This window comes from Saccostrea cucullata, unplaced genomic scaffold (assembly GCF_032062105.1).
Source record: "Saccostrea cucullata isolate Sc308-1 unplaced genomic scaffold, CSIRO_AGI_Scuc_v1 ctg38, whole genome shotgun sequence".
Lineage (NCBI taxonomy): Eukaryota > Metazoa > Mollusca > Bivalvia > Ostreida > Ostreidae > Saccostrea > Saccostrea cuccullata.
The window spans coordinates 582,287-603,421 of NW_026937075.1; the positions used below are offsets into that span (position 1 = coordinate 582,287).

General features: G+C 33.3%; 2 protein-coding genes across 2 annotated transcripts; one reads left to right on the plus strand and one right to left on the minus strand.

Moving 5' to 3' along the window:
* Positions 1 to 1,026: 1,026 nt before the first annotated feature.
* LOC134247239 (V-type proton ATPase 16 kDa proteolipid subunit c-like) lies at positions 1,027 to 6,076 on the minus strand. The gene is made up of 3 exons (XM_062729601.1): positions 5,884 to 6,076; positions 2,094 to 2,277; positions 1,027 to 1,972 (listed from the first exon to the last, which is right to left on the minus strand). Exons 1-3 carry the CDS (start codon positions 5,954 to 5,956, stop codon positions 1,759 to 1,761), a joined length of 471 nt encoding a protein of 156 aa, XP_062585585.1. The 5' UTR covers positions 5,957 to 6,076; the 3' UTR covers positions 1,027 to 1,758.
* A 105-nt stretch (positions 6,077 to 6,181) lies between these two features.
* LOC134247240 (periodic tryptophan protein 2 homolog) lies at positions 6,182 to 19,054 on the plus strand. The gene is made up of 19 exons (XM_062729602.1): positions 6,182 to 6,283; positions 6,457 to 6,569; positions 7,246 to 7,340; positions 7,850 to 7,949; positions 8,115 to 8,258; positions 8,516 to 8,651; positions 9,374 to 9,518; positions 11,437 to 11,503; positions 11,820 to 11,975; positions 12,332 to 12,539; positions 14,321 to 14,469; positions 14,703 to 14,850; positions 15,738 to 15,888; positions 15,982 to 16,162; positions 16,406 to 16,553; positions 16,715 to 16,889; positions 17,109 to 17,327; positions 17,537 to 17,762; positions 18,844 to 19,054. The coding sequence occupies exons 1-19, from the start codon at positions 6,266 to 6,268 to the stop codon at positions 19,019 to 19,021; spliced, it is 2,757 nt and encodes a 918-aa protein (XP_062585586.1). The 5' UTR covers positions 6,182 to 6,265; the 3' UTR covers positions 19,022 to 19,054.
* The last annotated feature ends 2,081 nt before the right edge of the window (positions 19,055 to 21,135 follow it).

Consider the following 21,135-nt stretch of genomic DNA (forward strand, 5'->3'; position numbering starts at 1 on the left):
TATCTTTAAAGGAGAACAAACCATTACAGTTAAGTAAGCCAATACAACCGACCTTTATCCAAGCCTTATAAAACACAGATTTTAGGACATGAATACCATGCAATCTTTTGTATGAAAGTGGAATAATAAACTTCAGTTTGTAATTTATCAAACATGAAATTTCAGCTATATGAGGATTGATTTTGACTAGAAGTATGTCATTTGTGGGTGTTCTTACTTTTTAAAAGCAATATCAATCCTACTGGTATACAAATTTCTAAATCCTTTGCATGATTTTGTAAATTCACTTTGGATATTTAACACCATCCGATTCTACTGTTTAAAATCTGAATTTATTAGCTTCTTTGATTAGCCAAAGGGGGCAATAACTGTAGGAGAAAGGAAAAATGTATGGATGTTCTTGAAATAAATCCTAGTACCCCTGTATCACTATTCAGGTGCTCTGCCAGTTGAGCTGTGTAGGCCAACATCCATGGCTAAAAGCATGACATACCTCCTTTAAGTTTTCTTAATCCTCAAAGACATATCTGATTCACCTGCAAGTCCAGGGATGGTCAAAAGCACCAAATTATGAAACAGGAAAGGAGAAAATGTATGACTGGACTAGAAATCAAACTTGGGACCCCAGCATCACTAGTCAGGTGTTCTAATGAGTAATGAATGAGCTATCCAGATAGATTTCCAAGGCCCACATCATTACAGACTAACAAGTCAAATCTCCCAAATCAAACCATCCAGTAGAACTGCTTCCTTAAAGATTTTACTGAAGAACTTGTCTCATAAGGCCACTGCAGGTTCTAAAGAAATTGGCCATATCAGACATTTTAATCAATCTATATTACTGAAAGAGACTTGAAGTTTACATTGTATTTGGCAAGATTTTGAAATACACAACATTCAGATTAGACAAGTTTCACTGTACCTTGATACTACCTCTCAGGTATCTATATTTTTATACCTGTCTATAAAATAACTGATGTCCTTCGAGTCGGATCACAAAGAAGGAGTCTCCACAAACACACCACATTTTGTTTAATTCATTTTATTGCCACATGGCATACTTGAAATAATAATATGAATGTAACCTATTACAGATTCTTTGCTAGATCTAGCTCCACAGTGATTTAAGACAACTAAAACTTTACATATGATTATTTTCTTGTTGGAATCAAGCATAAAGGAAAGTGTTCATTTGGCCAGGGCAAACTTCACACGTTAAAAGCAATAGTACACAAAATTATTTCCAATATCTGCCTGTTCTTAATTCATTTTTAGACTAGACAGAATAACATTAAGACAATATAAATACTCAGGAATTTATATACAAGTTCACAGCTTCGTACATACCCGATCATGAACCTTGTTTAGTAAAAGACGAATGCTTTTTTGGATTGCAAAAAGAGATAGATATATAAGAAATATTTTCAGAGCCATGATTGAGCCAAACAACTTTTACTAAACAAGGTGCATGAAAAAATAAATTGAGACCCATGTTTATATTAAATGGAAATCACAGAAGAATGCACAAGATCTAGAAAAGACTGGCCTACGGAATGATTTACCACATCATTTACAACAATGTTCTAACAACACTACCACATCCAGACCTTATACAATGTCAATGAGTAGCTTCACATGGGCTTTATATGTACAGGATTTATATAGATTTATTTTGATCGTCCCCTCTCTTACACTCACGTATAATATCTAACCAGCATTTTAGACTCTTTGTACACATGTAGTCATGGTGGAAATGAATTAACTGTCATTTCTGGTAGCCAAAATTAAAGCTACGATAAATCCATATAATCCCAATACTTCAGCAAAAATAAGAATCAGAATCATTCCAACGAAGAGTCGAGGTTGCTGTGCTGTCCCGCGTACCCCAGCGTCTCCCACAATTCCAATGGCAAATCCGGCAGCCAGACCACTAAGGCCTACACTGAGTCCAGCTCCCAAGTGTGTGAAACTCCTGCAAAATACATGTAATTCCAAGTTAAAATAATGAAATTATCAACTAGTGTTGTGAGGCTGAATATGCACAAAAAAAAAAATTGTTTTATTTAAAGTTTGGTACTGAAAATACAACTTACTTGAATAAAGTATAGTCTTTATCAATACTGTTGGCTATAACAGCAGCGACGACCAATCCGTAAATAGCCAAAATACCAGCCATGACCACAGGAATGACAGATTTCATGATCAGTTCAGGTCTCATCACGGACATGGCTGCAATCCCAGTACCTGACTTGGCTGTTCCATAGGCAGCTCCAAGCGCTGAAAGTTCAATAAGGTATATATAAGTGAAATGTAGGTAAACATAAACAAGTACATACATATACATTTATATATATAATATATTTTATTTCTATTTTCTTGTCCATATACTGAATAGTGATTTACAGAAACCTGACATCTGTTACACTGATATGTAAACTTGTGTTAGATATTCATTTGAGTATCATTACATGTAGTATGCTCTTCTATATATTTACCTACTGTTCTAAAACTAAGGGATTGCAAATACCTGTTGATGACCCTTGACAAATAAATCAGTAAGAAAACTGTCAATTGGCATGCAGTCTGACTGTGTACAGTGCAAATACAAGATAACTGTACATTTATGGCAATGGTATACAATACAATTTCTTTATACATCTAAACAGTGGAGGAAATGTTGCAACAAAAAATATGTAACATGTCCATTGTTTTAATATTTCCCCACTGTGACTGGGAAATAAATATTAGCAGTTATGCATCCAAGTAATAAAACTGTTGCTATATGAGATTAAAAATAAATTCATGCATCGGGTATTCTCTTGCATTAGATCATGAATGTATAAAGCATTCTTCCTTTTGAGAAATTATTTAACACCTCTTACTTTTGTTTTAAAATTGGGAAAATGTTTTCAGAAACTGGATAAAAAAAATCCTTATTTTCCATAGAGGAAGAGTTTAAAAGAACAATTTAAAAATTTTCTGAAAAGAAAAACATTATACATATAGATTTTTCTATTTTAAGGTTGTTGGTTTTATATGTTTTAAAGTTTACACAGAAATTCATACTATTTTGCTCTTCACAGTCACTAGGCATGTATACTTATTTTATGTTGTGAAAATGTGTTCTCATTACTTATAAAGGTAAAACAGGCATTTGTGAATATTAAATTGTGTTATTTAATGTTCCCAATGTCAAGGACATATCAGTCATTTTTTCATCTTCAAATACACAGCATGTCAGCCATGAACACAGAAGTACTAGAATTTTGTTCTGTTGTGTTAGCCTGTAGATCTTAATAAAAAAGATGAACAGCTTATTGTTATCAGTGCTTGTTAAATCTTAAGGCCATAAAAACTTTAAAGAGAACCTTATAAGGTAAAATAAAAGAAACAGGTAAAGAATTCCAAGTAAAGAAACTTAATCCCCATAATATATAAGGAAGCCTACGTAATTTATTATCAAAAGAATGTTGAATGATACAAGAAAACTGCTGCCTCAGCTACTGTTTACAGTCCAGGCATTATAAAGATGCTCAAACCAAACTAAGCAGTCCTAATCAATGGGAAATTCCGTCCTATATACATCCCTCTCCAGATCTGCCCACCGTAAAGGAAGGAATCAATATCGCTTACTACAACACCATACAGCACGAGAAAACCAGGAAATCAATGCAATTCTAAAACAGTACCAAGGTCACAAAGGACTTCACACAATACTGCATAATACTGACGGAGGACAGAGTGAGCCTGATAATCGGGAAAATAAAATATAGCAGTTATAAACTACTGCTGCTGATGCCTGCTGCACTATAAATATACAAATATTTATTGTTTGACAAAATCTGCTTGCTGCCCCCCCCCCCCCAAAAAAAAATAAAAGAAAGAGACAGAGAGAGTAAAGAGTTTATGAAATTAGAAGTCATGTTCATAATACAGCAAGTAGCTCACTGGTAACATGTGGCTCAGTCCATTACATAAGAATATCCATCTATAGTGACAATTAGTCACATGACCTGCTCTTACTTCCATAGTAAACATCACATGTTAGACAGCGCTACACCTGGCAAACCTTCAACATGTGATCAAATATGTACCGGTAAATCAGCTGATAACTGGAACCATTTAAACACAAATATAAAATACCAGTAATTGAAATATCTTTCAGAAAAACCAATAAAAAAATGACTATTTACTACATAGTAAACATTCCAACAAGACCAAATTGTGAATTTCTTGCACAGTTAGCTCATCAAATATCTAATTCTTTTTTAGTAAAGGTAAGAAAATTAGTTATCAAACAGAAAATTCTAAACTTGCATCACATTAAATACTTAAATAATTTCAACTCAGTTAAATAATTAATCTTTTCCCTGTTGTAATTATCAAATATCATCATACAAATTAAAACTGATGCAGATTTTCCACCATTTCTTAAAGTACCGATGGAAAATGACTATGGCTGCTAAGTGCTTAGCAAAAATAACCGATATTCATGGTAATTGAAGACCTAAGGAAGTCATATAACTATATATTATGTATCAATTTTCTGGGTTTTCTTTTAAAGATCAAAATATCCAACATAGTTCATCTAAAAATATCCTAACAGTTTTGAAGGTTTAGTGCTCAGTGAGGGAATTATTTTTTGTAACCTTCCTATATTGGGAAAGAGGACTTAATTTACTGACTTGTTTGTCACTCTCCACAACGATCTACACATCATTCAAGTGGTGTGCTTGAAAGAAAAGTTAATCATCCACTTGACTAAACAATTGTTAAGGTCAAAGCACTATAATCTGAACCATGTAAAAATCATTATTTATCAAATTTTATAAGATATATCTATATCTATCTACAGCACTTATCAAACACATTACAACATACAACTCAAAATCAGTCAAGAGACTGCACAGACTGAAATTAATGAAACTCTCCCTGACACCTTTTCCAACTTTCCCAAGAATCTGAATAAAAATTTGTGTTCAAGTTACATTGAAATTCCTTAGTAGTCTGGGGCTGACTTTTAAATACATGAATAATTAAAGATAACAAATATTATCTCTTGAATGGCTCTATCACTATATACACAAATCTAAAAATTCAGGCCATAGACGTTCTCGATGTCACTTAAATGTCAACAAGACAGACCCAAAAGCACTAATTTAATAGACAACCTGGGAATTTGTGAGAGTGTACTAGATATTTTTTTTCAAAGACATAAAACCATGGAATACATGCATGCTGATATTTTTCCTGTGACCTAAAATGAATGTTAACACTTGCACCCACATACACAAAAATTTGTTTTGCTCTCTATCCTAAAAGATGCATCCATTTCATTTATTAAGAATTTCATGAATCAAAATTTAATACTCAGTTAAAGGTCAATAACATAGTTTTTTTTTTCCTCTGACAGGTTCAATTTTGGGATTGTATGTAAGAATGGTTAAGCAATAATTTACTAAAATGCATTACAGCATTAGAAAGAAAGGGTAAAAGAGAAGAAATCCTTTTTCAGCATCCCATTCTTTCTAAGGTCATGCTGGGTATGCCAATGAAGCATAGATCATAGGTTTCATGTCAAAAAATGATTCTTTAATTCTTAAAAGATTAAATATACTAAATAACCGATATGACTATAAATTTTCTTTTAAAAAGTTTATAAAAGGCTGTTTAATTTAGAAATAATACAGTAGCTTCCAAGTTCTAAAAATAACTTATTTATGAAGAATACCTCAACAACTAACTTTTTTGTTAAATTTCTTGTCATGAACATATCATAGATAATGTATTTCATAAATGTTCTTTAACATCTGTACCCAGCCGGCAATGACCGCTAATGAGTGATCAATCACCACTCCAGACCAATTTTCATTCAAGTCTTACCACTGAAAGCGATGGCGGCCGTAGCGCCCATTGAGCCGAAAAACGGTGTGTATATTGGTTTGTTGTCTGCCATCTTCCAAGATTATTAAATTTTTCACAAAGAGAAGTTTAACCGATAATTATCTTTTTCAGTAGTTCTTCCTCAAATTTTGTCCACCGTGAATATGGCGAATGACATGTAATCATGTGATCGATATGAAGAAAAATGTTAGCTGAGTTGTGATTGGGTAAGGCTTTCCAGAAGAACCAATGAAAAAGAGTTTAACATTTTGTAACATAAATTTAAGGGAAGTAACTTTTGTCAATGGCGAAACACGTGTGTTTGTGTATACATTTTTCTACTCACCAGAATGAAACAGTCTTGGGAAAAATCTAACCAAGGATGAAATTTTCTTACAAAGTAAGAATGGGATAGTGCTACATACTACTGTATGTTGCCAATCCGGCATAATATCAATATTTATAAATTATTATAACATGAATTTTTATTTAAGGTTCTCTTCTGAATATTTTTGGCCCTGGAAATAATAATAATGATAAAAAAATTAGTATTATAATGCCATTATTTTACAGTTTTCCAACTTGCTTGGGTCAGTATACAGGAAGGGAAACATTCTATTTAGTCCGGATGGAAACAGTGTCATCAGCCCTGTTGGAAACAGAGTTTCTGTATTTGACTTGAAAAAGTGGGTAAAATTTGAGTTATATTTTTATAGTTAAAAAATTCTGACGTTTTCCAGGATATTTTCACGATTAGGCTATGATATTTTACGTGCCAGGAAAATGTCAGAACCAGTGCCTGGAAACTGGAAATTTTGCCATCTCCTGGAGGCAACATTCTCGGGTTGATTTTCGATGCTTTTAAACTGAACTCAATGCTGAATTAACAACTTATCAACAGTGCAATCCCTTTAGTACTCACCAACGTCCGTTTTATGTGTTTTTTTTAAAATATATCCAGAGAAAATATTTATTAGACAATTGAGTTTTCTTGTTTTCATTTCAATCATGCATTTTAAAATCTTGCAAAATCTGTATCTAAATATGGAGTGATATTTTTTTCATTGAAATTGGTGAGTACTAGAGACATTACACTAATTAATAAATTGTAAGTTTGGCATTTAAATCATTTTGCAAGTATTCGAAAATTAGATTCAGTTGGAGGCGGTGAAAATTCTAGTTTTAGTAATGGCGCCGGTTCTGATGTTTTCCTTCTGGCAATCAAAATATCTGGGAAAAAAGCCTAGAAAAATCAAGATATTTTGGACTACATTTGAGTGTGTTTTTATCAGCTTATGTGGTAATTACTTTAAATAAAATCATCTGTATGTCTTGTTTTCATGAAGATCCCTCTGTTTTCAGCAACCAGTCAGAGACCCTGCCAATAGAAAGTAACACCAACATAACTTGTGTGGGGTTGTCACCAGATGGAGTGACCCTCATTTTGGTGAATGAAGGTAAGACAAATGTATCCTAGTGTATAGCCCTTATAACTCCAACTTACCAGTAAAAAGAAAATGTTGAGAGTGCATTGATTTACAGTAAACTTGTACTCAACCTGACATGTACACAAACTGAGTAGTACACAGTTTGGGTTCTGGTTGATGTTGACAGGTTCACTTGTGAACAGTTAAGTTGTTGTTAGGAGAGAAAGCCTAGAAAAATTTGTTTTATGTGTTTGTTGTATTTATCAATAACAGCAATAATCAATCAAGCACATATCATGTGCATGATGAGTATTGGACTCTATTCTAGTTTTCAAGTTGACAGTATTAGATTTTTATTGAAAATTTTTCAAAAAAGTAAAGTTGAAATTTGGACAAGTAAATGTCTTGGTCACTTGTCCGATAAAAAATTTAAGTAGGGAAAAAAGTTCTCGTAGAACCCTTATGCATATAAACAAACATGAGTAGTAAGGTCGGTATACATGATATACAACTTAACATATTGAAATTTTTTTTTTCAGAGGGAGATGCCTTATTATGTAGTTTGTTGAGCAGGACAGTCATTCACACTTACAAGTTTCATCGACCAGTTCACTGTATACAGTTCAGTCCAGATGGCAAGTAAGGACAAACAGTTCTTATTAACTGCTGCAGGATATTCTATGTTGTATTTCACAAATCAATTGAGATTTATCCCCAGAAAGTTCTCAATGCCACAAGAAAAAGAAGTGTGTAAGTGTGTATGAATATAACATCCATTAATGGCTTTTGTATTCTTAATTCCAGGAAGTTCGCTGCCACCCGTGACAATATGGTGCAGGTTTTTCATGCTCCAGGAAAAACCAAGGAATTTAACCCCTTTGTTTTGTACAGAACATTTTATGGGGCCTATGATGAGACACTGTGTATTGATTGGACCACAGACTCTAAGTATAAACTCTGCTCCCTACCTTAGTAAAAACTTTTTTTGACCTTTTGAACTTACATATGTACATGTATTTCTTCTTGTCACATATACCTGGTACTTGCTAATTCATTATTTATGTCAAATAAGGCTTTGAGCAATGCATAAAGTCCATAATAGACAACATTTTTTCTAGAATCGGTCAAATATAAATCAGAATTCCTAGTTACTATAACTTCATTTCCTATCAGCCAAGTACAGTCTTGTGTTTGACCTTTTACAGAGCATTTTGTGTGGGGAGCAAGGACATGAACACCAGGATATATGGTACAGAACGCTATAACAACTTAATTGTCTACACCATTGGTGGACATGCTGATGCTATTGTGGGAGCTTTCTTTGAAAAGGACTCTTTAGATGTATCCTTTTGTTTACTTTAAGCAATATTCATTCAGTTGATTCTGATTGAGTTGGGCCAATAATAAAAATGATGTGTTTGATGTACTCGAACTGACGCGTCAAAATCACCTTTACCCAATCATTTTTCAGCACTTTGAATCTTTGAAATAGTTTCAATAGAAATAGAAATTGTTTCAAAAGGTAAGGTATATAATAGAACCTACCGAATGGGAAAACCTAGCACTTGATCACAGTGAAGATGGGGGCAAACCAGTACCAGGAAAAGATCATGAACCTGGTTGATAAAAAAACGTACAAAGCGTAAAGAGAGAGAGAAGTGTCTGTTAACACTCCATTAGGACCTTCTTGTCCAGTTTGTCGTAGGGCATTTCATGCAAAGATAGGACTTGTCAGCTATCTTCGCATTCACAACAAAACATAGAAATAGACGAGATATTATTATGGTCATCTTCGATAATCATCTAAGGACGAACTATCACATAATTTTTCTAGGATGCTTTTCAATTGAATATTTTTATAGCAATTAATGTTAAATCTGTCTAGCTATTCAACGTGTAATGAAAACATCCATAAATTTCTGAGTCTGTGATTTCTATGATAGGTTTCCATACATAAATTCAAGATTTAATTATAATCAAAATTTGATCAAAGTAGTAGCGGAGTCATTGATCATTACTTTTGGGTAATTTTGGGAATTTTTACATTTTCTTTAACTTTAAAGGTATACATTGTGAGTAGAACAGGTCATCTGAGCGTTTGGAAATGTGACACAGAACCAGCTGGACTGGAGCCGTACACTAAACCAGAGATCGAGACCGGTGCTAAACTGGTATCACATGAGGAGGAGGAGGAACCAGACAAGAAAGGTTGACATTTAAAAGAGTAAAAGACATCCAAATGGAGTCATTTTAGATAAAAAGTTATATGATCTAAGATTACTGGTGAAATGATTTGAAGTACATGATTGAGGGTTGATCCAAAAGTAATGTCACAAGTTTGATAAAATTGCTATAAATGAACTTTAAGAAACAAAATTGTACATGATGGAAGTTTTATTTATTTCAAATTAGACCTGAAAAATTCAAAAGAATATGATGTATACTTTTCAGAATATCGGATTTTAAACAATGCGTGCTTATGGTAGTCGCCACACCGAAATATAACGTCATATGACGAATGCACACCGTCATACTTTTAAGCATTTCCCCTTCGTTTCATTAAAAAATATTTGGGATTCGCAAACACTTTCTCCAGTTCCACTTTATGAATTCTTGGTACCATTATACGCTCACCCTTTTCATAATTTAGCCCTCTGTCAAAATTTTTTGAACAGTAGCGTAAGACAAACTTAAAAATTCACCTGTCACTCTATACGTCTGTCTTTTTTGACAACATCAGACACAATTGAACGTTTCTGTCCTATCTTCTCCCCTGTCTTTCCGACTTCTTGTCATCTGCTAATCATTCAGTGACCAATCACCCACCCAAAATTGTTGAAACCATCTATTAAGATGTCTCTTATTTACATTCTTTATTCTGTAAGTCTGATTGATTAACGAAAATGTTGCTAGTGATGATTCTCATATTTTAAAGCAAAAATGCATAACAACTTGTCGAGCCGTTTTCCCCATTTCGACAATCCCTTTGTTCAATTCAACAGAGTAAAACAACAATGTTTATGATCACAAATACCAGTGTTGTCATTTAATTTTCAATTAAAGACTAGAAAATGACAAGAATTGTGCCTTAAAAAAAAATTAAGAGATTAGGTGCTTTTTTAGAATCTTTTTAATGTGTTTGTCTTTTACATTCTAAGACAAATGCACTTTAAAACGTGACGTTCCGTTGTGACGTGGCGACACCCCCTATGCTGTATGATTTAAACATCCATAAAATAAATTCAAATAAACATTATTAAATTAAAATTTCAATGTTAATTAGATTTATATTTGTGCATCTTTTGGTATATTGTATTTGATAATATGACGCCAAACATGAAAGATATGGACACTGTGACATTACTTTTGGATCAACCCTCGTACATGTATTTGAATGTAATGTTTGTTGCTTGAAAGTGATCAAGCATTTTAGGACCTATATTAGCTCTTCAAATACTTCTTAAAGTATTTTGAAGGCTATAAAATGTCAAATATACATTGCAAATATATATGAAAGCATTGTTATGTAGTTATAACTTGAATTTATGGGCAAATTTTATTTTTCCCTCTGTATAACAAAAGCTGCATGTATAAATCTCAAATTCACATACAGGGCATTGTCATGCAGCGTAATTTTAAATTGGATCTATTCATAGACCACAATGTTACCGGCGGAATAATTTTTGTAGGATTCAAATTTAAAGATTTTTGAAAGATTCTTTCACTAGGAATGAGACAGCATATTGTGAAGTTATAGACTGTCTTGTACTGTAAAATTCAGGTTCATTTCCATGGTCCAAGAAAAAAATCCTAAAGGGCTCTGAAGTCTTGTAAAGGAATACACATGTACAACTAGATAAGAAAAAAAAAGAATTGGTTCACTTAGTTTATTATTGAGACATATATTCCTGTAGTTTTATGATATGCTTAATCGGTAGATTTGATGAACTGATATGTGGAGTCTTGATTTCCTTTATACGTGTGTGTTTTTTTCCCTCCCTTCAAATTTATTTATTTTCTTCTATTATACATGGATGTATTTATTTCCTTCTATACATGTGTGTTTATTTATTTCTTTTAAACATATCTATTTAATTCCCCAACACCTGTTTTCATTTATTTTCAGAAGAGGAGGATGTGACTAAAAAGTCAGGAAGCAATGACAACCAAATCAAATATAGTAGGATAGCCAAGTAAGAGCTGGATCACAGATTATACTACAGTAAAACTCGTTTAGTATGAACACGGATATTGCGAATTCTCGGATATAACAAAGTTATCTTTGATTCCCAGCTATATAAATTCTAAATAAGCTAAATAACGAATTCCTTATATGGATAAAACAAATTACGGGTATAGCGAAGTAATTTCATAGGTCCTAGTGACTTGGTTATAACCAAGTTTTACTGTACATGTATTCTTCTCCCAAAGAAGTATCCCTGTAAAGTTAACCATTAATTGTTACATTCCATGTAAACTTAACCTTTGGTATTATTTTTTTAATTACAGACATTCATACAGAGAATGTTTAGGAGAAGGTGCTAAAGTTTCTAAGCTAACCAGTGTGGCTTACCACAAAGACATCCACATCCTGGTGTCTGGATTCAAAGATGGATCATTCTACCTTCATGAACTTCCAGACTTCAACCTCATTCATTCACTGAGGTATTTATTTAATTAATGAGTGGGAATCAAAAGCAAAAGTTTTCAGTTATGGTTTTAAGATATACTGTAGAAGTACTTTTTTCTACTAATGAATGCCACTCTCCTGGTAACAAATTTTCCATGGAAATTTGTCCCAGCATATTTTAAGTACATTTGAGGCATATAGTGGCAATCAAATAAATCTCTGTTATTTTCTACCCATGGATTGAACAAAAAATATGAAGCTGCGAAATTATGACTCGGTGGAAAAAAAAGTTGCCACCCTTTTCTCTTGCTTACATTAACTGTCAGTTACATCTGACTACTCATCAGCTGTCAGTCTGACTACTATTCAGTTTCTTTTGTATATTTTTTAGTATATCGGAGCAGACAATATCCTCAGTAGCCTTTAACAAGAGTGGTGACTGGATTGGACTGGCTTGTTCTGGTTTGGGTCAGCTCCTGGTCTGGGAGTGGCAGAGTGAGACGTATGTGCTGAAACAACAGGGGCATTTCAACAATGTCAGCTGTCTGTCCTACTCACCAGACGGACAGTACATCGCAACAGGCGGCGATGATGGGAAGGTGAAGTAAACATTATAATTTACTATCCTTTCTTTCTGACACCTACCTACTAATAGGAAATGCAAATAGAGTACTGTATACAGGGTTATTTTCGCCCCATGTTATTTTGCCCTTTCACACTTGCAAACAATTTTACCCCATTTTAATTTTGCCCAGTCATAGTTTTGTTCAGGGTTCTCCACAAGGGGTTTTACCATGGCGGCCCGCCATGGTTAAATTTATGTATGCCATGGTTAAACGAGCTGCGCCATGGTTAAAATCGGCAGCCGCCATGATTAAATTTTATTGCATTTCAGTCCTGACACCTACTTTTTAAATGACTTGAGTAGTTAATGTGTTTATACTATGGCTGCCATGCACCTTGCATGCCTCGAAGGAAAGCGGACTGTGCTAAACAAACACGTCGTTAATCAGCGACTATGCTGTGAAGTGTGACATTCAATGGAGAGTCAATCAGCTGATCAGATCATCAATATTTTGAGAGTTTATTATCCTGTACACAAGTAAATAATTTTAAGAGACTTCAACATGTTCACTACTTGATTAGATATATAACGGGTTTATAAAAGATGACAATTACGAGCTTGATTATCGTCATGCATGCAATTCAAGTTTCTGTGTCAGAAAAAATACTCTGTAAAAATTTCATTTTCCTCTGTATTTAATCAATTTCTCATGCTCTGTTTTTTAAGCTTTAACATTATTATCTTTTTGATAAAATGTGCATAGGGCCTATGTCTCAATCGCCGTCTTAGTTTTAATCACCGTCTTAGTTTTAGAGTTACTTCCCATTGTTACACATGTATGAAACGTTGCGTAGCGCTATTTTTAGCACTGGGCATGTGGAGAAGAAAACAAAACTTGGAGAAAAATGCAATATCTAGAAAAAAGAAAAAAAGGGACACTGGTCCAAATGTTCCTTTGTGTGTTGACTTAAAAAATACTACCCATTCATCAGTTTTAGTCATAGTTCAGTTCAGTTCAGTTCAGTTATGGAGTTCCCTCCTATGTATAAGGAGCACCCGAGAAGGTGGTTTCATAAAAGACATAAAAATTAAAAATAAAAGAAATAAAGTGGTGAAAAGACAGTTAGTAAAATCTATTCTATGTAGTGCTGTAAAAATAAAGTTAGAGGTTATAGACAAACTAAAAATAAAAACAAGAATTTACAGACTATACAGAAGCTTCATATTGAAACAAAACATTTCATACAACAGGCTACAATTCTTATAATTATCAATTTCTGAAAAATATTGCCATGGTTACTGACTTACTTTATCAACAATTTTTCTTTAAATTCCTTCAGAAGGTTACTACAGTTCTGGGCAAAATGTTGTTTCATTTGTGAAGTAAGATACAGGATAAATCCTTTTCAATTTAATTATTTTTTTTAACTTTAAAAAGTGTTAGTTATTCCATTGTTTTGTGTTGCAATGAGTAAGTTAAAAAATTGTAAAACCAATCATTGATTAATGAAGATTAGAAAGTCTAACATGCATTCGTGTTTTCGGCCACATTTCACCTTCGCGCAGCTTCCTCCATGGTTAAATTTTCAAATGTGGAATTTTTTGAATTTGCCCCATTTTAAATTGAGGGTAGGGCAAGAGTAAAACAGGTGCAAAAATTTCCCTGTACACAGTATCTCCCATTGAGGTTGACAAACTCTGAGTAATGATATTTCAGATGTTGCTTGAAAATATGTATTTATAATATCAATTTAATGTTTTCTGAAGATTTAGCTCTTTTCTTCAAATTGATTATTAAATTATTTCCTTTTATAGGTGAAGCTTTGGAACACAAGTAGTGGCTTCTGTTTTGTGACCTTCAATGAACATCTAGGGGGAGTAACTGGTGTAGCCTTTACTCAGAGTGGGCAGGTTGTCCTCTCCTCCTCACTAGATGGCACTGTTAGAGCATTTGATTTAAATAGGTCAGAAACCAAAATGGAATGTATATTTAGATCAGATACATTTCATTTGAAATGTGTACCACAAGTATCATGTTTAATTTTAAAAGTGAATTTTGAGTATGATTTACAAATGACTGTTGTGAAAATTGAACTCTTGCATTTAAAAATATCAAATTTTATGACAGGAATTTTTTGAAGAATGTTTAAGACTAATACATAAATTGACTTCACATTTTTGTTTTTATTATATATAGGTATCGTAACTTTCGTACCTTCACTTCTCCTCGACCTGCCCAGTTTTCCTGTATCACGGTAGATAATAGTGGTGACATTGTGTGTGCTGGGGCTCTGGACACTTTTGAGATCTTTGTCTGGTCCATGCAAACTGGGAGGCTCTTAGAGGTTTGTCTGATGTTTCTTGTTTGTCAGTTTAAAATTTGATGTTTCCAATGCTACTGTAAATGTGAATATTTAGGCCAAAAAAAATTAATAAATTGTTTCTCAGGCCAAAAAAATCTGAATTCAATGCGGCAGGCAGGCTTTTTTTTTTTTTTTTTTTTTTTTTTTGAAGCAGGATGTAGTGTACACCTTTTTTTAAAGTCATTTGTTCAATGAAATGATGATATCTACTAATTCTTAAGTTTTGTTCTCTGAAAATAGTTATAATATGTATTCAACTTTAAATAATGTTATTCCAAATATTTATTTAAAAGTTAACTTATAAAATACTGCAGATTTAGAAGAAAGAGATTGTTTTTCTAATAAAAACGTCTATCTTAGCATTTCTGAAAAGGGCAATAACTCTATTTTCTTTTTCAACTTGGAAAAATAGAAAATTGGGTTATTTCCCTTTTTCATATGTCAATAAAATTGATCAATGTTTTTGAACTGATGCGGCGGTGCCTGAGAAACTATTGATTAATTTTTTTTGGCCTTACTTATGCTATTTTGCAAATCAGTGGGGGGAACCATTTTAGGGGTTATTTCCCTTGTTTTCAGGACTTTTCTAAATTAATGCAGATTTTGAACTGATTTTTGGTATTTGAGTGTACCTTGATGGGTCAAAGTTTGAAGGCTATTGTTGCTTTTATAATACTCCCAGATTTCCCCAATTCCTTGTTCTTTTTCTACTTGTAAAGGCAATTGTTGTGTTCCAATAAAGAAAATGAATAAAATGCAGTGAAGAAAAATTTTGCAATGTCTCATTTACCCCACTTCTGACTAATTTAGATGTTTCTCCCATGAATGTAGAATTTATTTTCTATACAGTAAACTTGGATTGTTTACAGGTGCTTGCTGGACATGAGGGCCCTGTCAGTTCTCTGAGTTTTAGCTCCAACAAAGCTCTTCTTGCCAGTGGATCCTGGGATAAAACCGTCAAACTCTGGGATGTGTTTGAAAACAAAGGAGCCAGGGAAACCATTGTCCTCTCCTCAGATGGTCAGTATAAGACACATGTAGATGATTTCTATTAGATTTTATCATTCAGTAATTAGAAAATGGCTGTATCAAATCTGTACTGTTGACTTTCAGTCCTGGCTGTGAGGTTCCGGCCTGATGGTAATGAGCTGGCCGTGTCCACCCTGGATGCTCAGCCGACTTTCTGGGACCCTGCTAACATTATTCAGACCCACTCCATTGAAGGTCGCCATGACCTTGGATATTCCAGGAAAGAGGGGGACAAAATAACAGCCAAAAAGGCATCGGCAGGAAAGTAAGTTTGATCGGAATATGGATTACCAGTATGTATGGTGTAGTTGATAAAAAGAACAGGGTTAAAAAAGGATGCTGTAAGTCTTTAATTTCATCAAACAGTTTTAAGTGTAGTATGTGTCATCTAAAGAAACCTTGTATTATGCTTAGGAATAAATGAATTATATAAACACACGTACACTGTACTATCAAATGTTTCAAATTTTCTTTTCTTAGTTCTCTAAACAAATAACCTTTTCTGCAGGGCCTTTATGACAATCTGCTACAGTGCAGATGGGAAATGTCTGCTGGCGGCAGGCCAGTCTAAGAGTGTGTGTATCTACTCCATTCCTGATCAACTCCTGCTGAAGAAGTTTGACATCTCCTGTAACATGTCATTTGACGGCATGGAGGTAAGAGAATGTTGATCAGTTTTAGTATGATTTTAAGCTAATTTCTCTTATTAAATTTTAATTACATGAAATTCATTATAAAGATTTTTTTTTCATCTTAGATGAACAGATTTTTCTTATTTTTAAGAAATTACATTCAGAAATGCTTGTAAATTATCAAGGAATATTTGGATAAGAAGAAAATGTCAGATTGGGGCAGTCTAGCACTAGTTGACCAGGGAGAGGGAGACAAGAACGGACAGAATATCAGTCTCCCCGGGGTAAAGAAGGGTGACTATAGCAGTCGTCACTGGAAACCAGAGGTCAGGGTCGTCAGCATACAGTTCTCCCCAACAGGTAACATTTGTTTTCTCTCAATCCATTTTTTACAGAAAAAAATATTTTTACAATTCAGTTTTTTCTTATTTTGAAGTCTATGCCCAAATCCATAATGCTTGCTTTATCAAAAGTTGCAAGAAAAGTAGTGCACTTGTCCTTGCTGGAAGAAATTGCGGTCCTGCAAGTAATACAGTTATGTTACTCATTAAATCATTTGCCACATTGTTTCCTTTACAGGGAGAGCATGGGCAGCAGCCACCACAGAGGGCTTGATGATTTATTCTCTGGACAGCAGCTTGGTGTTTGACCCTTTTGACCTTGATATTGAAGTGACACCTAGCAGCACAAAGAAGGCTCTGTCAAAGGGAGAATACTCTACTGCTCTTATTCTCAGCTTTAAACTAAATGAAGCAAAACTAAAACAAGAAGTTCTTGAGCATATTCCTGTTTCTAGCAGTAAGTAGACGTAATTATTACCACCATATTCTAGTAAGATTTTAAACAAAATATGTTTTCATTAATTTCTGGAACTTTAATGAGTTGGTGTATTTTTCAAACTACTGAACCTATGAAAGGTGTAATGTTTTAGAAGGACAAGTGATTCCTTCTAAATCCCAATGACAATTTGAATGTATACACTGTATATATATATAATCTCATTTAAGTTGAAGTGATAGTGGAGAATTTGCCTGATATATATGTGGACAAACTGTTAGTGTTCTTAGCCTCACAACTGGAGACCACAGCTCATATTGAGTTTTATCTTCTGTGGGTGAACAGAATTCTTATGACACATGGCCTCAAATTAAAACAGAGGTCACAGAAAATTATCAGCTGTTTACGGACGCTTCAGAAAAACATTACCAGAAAGTATGAGGACATTGGTAAAATGTGAGTATAAAAAGGTCTCAAAAAAGCAACAAAGGTTTGCTTATAATCAAAGATAATTTTTAAGAATCATTAAACCCACCATACTACACATTACATTGTCATTATATACATGTATAATGATCATCATCCATCTCAGATCCAGTCTTCCCAATCCTGGCCATTCAAACCCCCCCCCCCCCCCCCCACACACACACACACACACACCCTCAATCACCCCTTCTTCACATTTTAATGATCTTTTTATCATGATCAGGAAAGCTGAAGAGTCCAAAAGTTTACTATTATTTAAAAAAATATATATATTTGCATCTTTCAGAAAAAAAGTGCTAATTCCAGAAAAGTTTAATTCTTTATTTGGTCCATTTATGGAGTACATCTGATGATACTTGGTCAAGCAAAAATGTTGCTAGCCACAGACATAGTTCTTGCATTATTTATTGCATTCATTTGATTTCAATATGGGCATAATTGTTTGACATTAATTGACTGTATCAGTTGGCAGTCATATGTCATACCTTTCACTAAGATTATATGAATTATCTCCCCTAATCCAGATCACTGTCAGCTATTGAATTTAATCTTCTCTTACGTTGTTTAATATTGTTTGGTTTTTGGTTAGTAAATCACTGCATGTATTATGTATAAATGATTATCTGTATAGATATTTAAATTGTTCTTTAAGATAAAACAGTTACTTTTAAAATCACCTGTGGGTGCTAGTATTTAAATAGTTGTATGACACATTGTTGGCTGATAGATTAAAAATATGAGTGTTAAACTTAAAGAGATACACAACACAAGTCTACATGGATGGTCTTCATTAACCTTGAATTAAAAAAAAAATATGTTTTAAATATTTAGAATTGCTCATATGGTTTTAAATTGAGAAATTGTCTTACATTGACAATTTTTAGATTGTCAACTTTACTGTACATGATTTCAATTGAAAAATTATTTGAAAAAAAATGTAAAAAATAAGATTTTTTTAGAGAGTAAAACCCGCTTCATGAATTAAGGTGTAAACACAACTTTAACCATAAATGATTACCCGGTAATTGACTAATTGTTTTGTTTATTTTAGCTGTGACCACAACAAGTACAGTATAGACTATTTACTGGCGTTGTCGGAGTGTAAACGTAAGCGGACCCCCCACACAGAGGAGGGGGAGGAGATCAGTGATCGTGAGATGGACCAGGAGAACGATCTCGACTCTTCTGATGAGGACTTTATGTCTAATCTGATGGAAACAGTCACATAATTATCTCAACATTAAAAAAAATATATAAACTTTTGTGCTGTTATTATTTACACCTTTAAAGATGGAGAAATTTTTTTTTTGGTGTCATTATATACACCTTTATAATTGGGGATTAACTCAAAATTAATAAAAAAGTAATTTTATGAAATATGAAGAAGTACATATGTTTTTCTATCAGATACCTGACAGCTGGGTAACCCCCCATCACCCTTTCCATTAAGCCAGGTTTCAAATCATATTCATGATCAGGACACCAGTCATGCAAATGATATTTTTATTTCCATGTCAGTTTTTGGTAAAAAGTATTCTGAATCCACTCCCTGTTTTGTTTTAATATCAGTGCCATTTTTATTTACTCGGTATTTGATTTAATTTTTAAAAAAAAAGACTGTCACAGTTTGTCATTATCCTAGCCGGGTTCCTATCATTTTTACACAAGGAATACTTAAAGTCAAATATCGTTTAATAAAAGATTTTGTCTTCGTGGCTTAATGTATTAAGACTGGGATTGTGTTAGTTATAATGGTAATGATTTCTGATGAAGAATTGTGCCTTTTATTTGGTCTGAATGACAGTTTCACTTTGATTTCCAATATGCATAAAAGGACTCCGACAAGGTCGCCGAATGATACTGAATAACCAATGGAAGTATGTCAAGAATTCAGTCATAACTTTTAAGGACATATGTATGGCACACCATATTCACAAAAATGAGCTAAACATAGTTTCACAGTCGATAAACTAGGGTTTATTGGTTGTAAACTATAGTTTATGGACTTTAAACTATAGTTAACAATGTTAATCTATATTTTACATCTGTAAACCATAGTTAACGCGATAATCTATGTTTCAGAACTGTAAACTATACTTGACACTGAAAACAATCATTTGCGATTGCAAAACAGATTATCTGATAAATACAGTTTCACGATTTGTAAACTATGGTTAACAACTCTTAACTATAGTTTAATAACGATCTGATAAATATAGTTTCATGATTTGTAAAACTATGATTAACAACTCTTAACTATAGTTCACGATTGTAAATTATAGTTTACAGACGTGAATCTATGTTTATCAACAAAATCTATTGTTAACGTTTTATTACAGACAGATAAACTTAGATTAGCATTCGTAAACTATAGTTAACAACCGTTAAATATAGTTTTACAGATGAAAACTATAGTTTACGAATTGTTAAAAATAGTTCACGGTTTGTAAACTATAGTTTACAGTCGATAAACCTAGTTTATCAACTATGAACTATGTTTAGCTCATTTTTGTGAATTTGGTTTGCCATACATATGCAACGTAGTTTGAAATTTGTTGTCTTTTTCCATGGAGTTGAAGAGTTCCATTACTTGAAGGAACTGTGTGCTATTTTTGATTGTCTATATACATTGTACGGTGTTGTACACTTCTTCTAATACAAGTTTTGATAAAAGAAACATCTAGGATATATACTTAGTAATCTTAATATATTTTTCTTTGAATTACCCAAGAATTTTCATCAATTGATATCGGTAATGCATGCTGATTTTTTGTCTATGAACATCTGATGCCACTATAATCTTAAATTAAGAATATATTGGAAAAATTATCGGTAGATAAGGCTCGTTGCGTCTGACATTAAATAATAAATGTAATTTATGTTATAAATAAATTTTTAACGATTTTTGATAGGGAAAAATAATCCAGTTAATCTTAGAAACGCTCGCGTAGAAGTATTTTTTACAGCTTATGTCAATGAAACGTGATGAGGAATCTGATAACGTGAAAACATACAGTGGTTACTTGGATACTAAAACAAGTGGAAATCGGTAAAATTCTCTCAGCAATTACTATCACTTTCCTGTCTCGGTACTTTTGCTACCCGGGGACCATGATCTGAGTGGATCCGGACACGCTTTACATCGATCTGACACCGCTGCTCATAAAGTCTATTGTGTTACGTGACACCCAGCTATATTTTCTGAAGTAACCCTCTGCTGTTTTATTGCTGATATCGATTTTTTGATTTGAGACTTAAATTTCAATTGCCGTAAGAGCTTTGTCAATACAGATCATAAATATGTGTTATCTAAGTGATTAACGGATTTGTTGCAGCTTGTTCT

Excerpts from the sequence above, each read along its gene's own strand:
- LOC134247239 (XM_062729601.1), bottom strand. The coding sequence starts at position 5,956 with ATGGCAGACAACAAACCAATATACACACCGTTTTTCGGCTCAATGGGC. Across the intron at positions 2,278-5,883 it reads GGCCGCCATCGCTTTCAGTG|CGCTTGGAGCTGCCTATGGA; the intron begins GTAAGACTTGAA and ends TTGAACTTTCAG. Across the intron at positions 1,973-2,093 it reads AAAGACTATACTTTATTCAA|GAGTTTCACACACTTGGGAG; the intron begins GTAAGTTGTATT and ends TGTATTTTGCAG.
- LOC134247240 (XM_062729602.1), top strand. Across the intron at positions 7,341-7,849 it reads CCTCATTTTGGTGAATGAAG|AGGGAGATGCCTTATTATGT; the intron begins GTAAGACAAATG and ends TTTTTTTTTCAG. Across the intron at positions 15,889-15,981 it reads CATTGTCCTCTCCTCAGATG|TCCTGGCTGTGAGGTTCCGG; the intron begins GTCAGTATAAGA and ends GTTGACTTTCAG.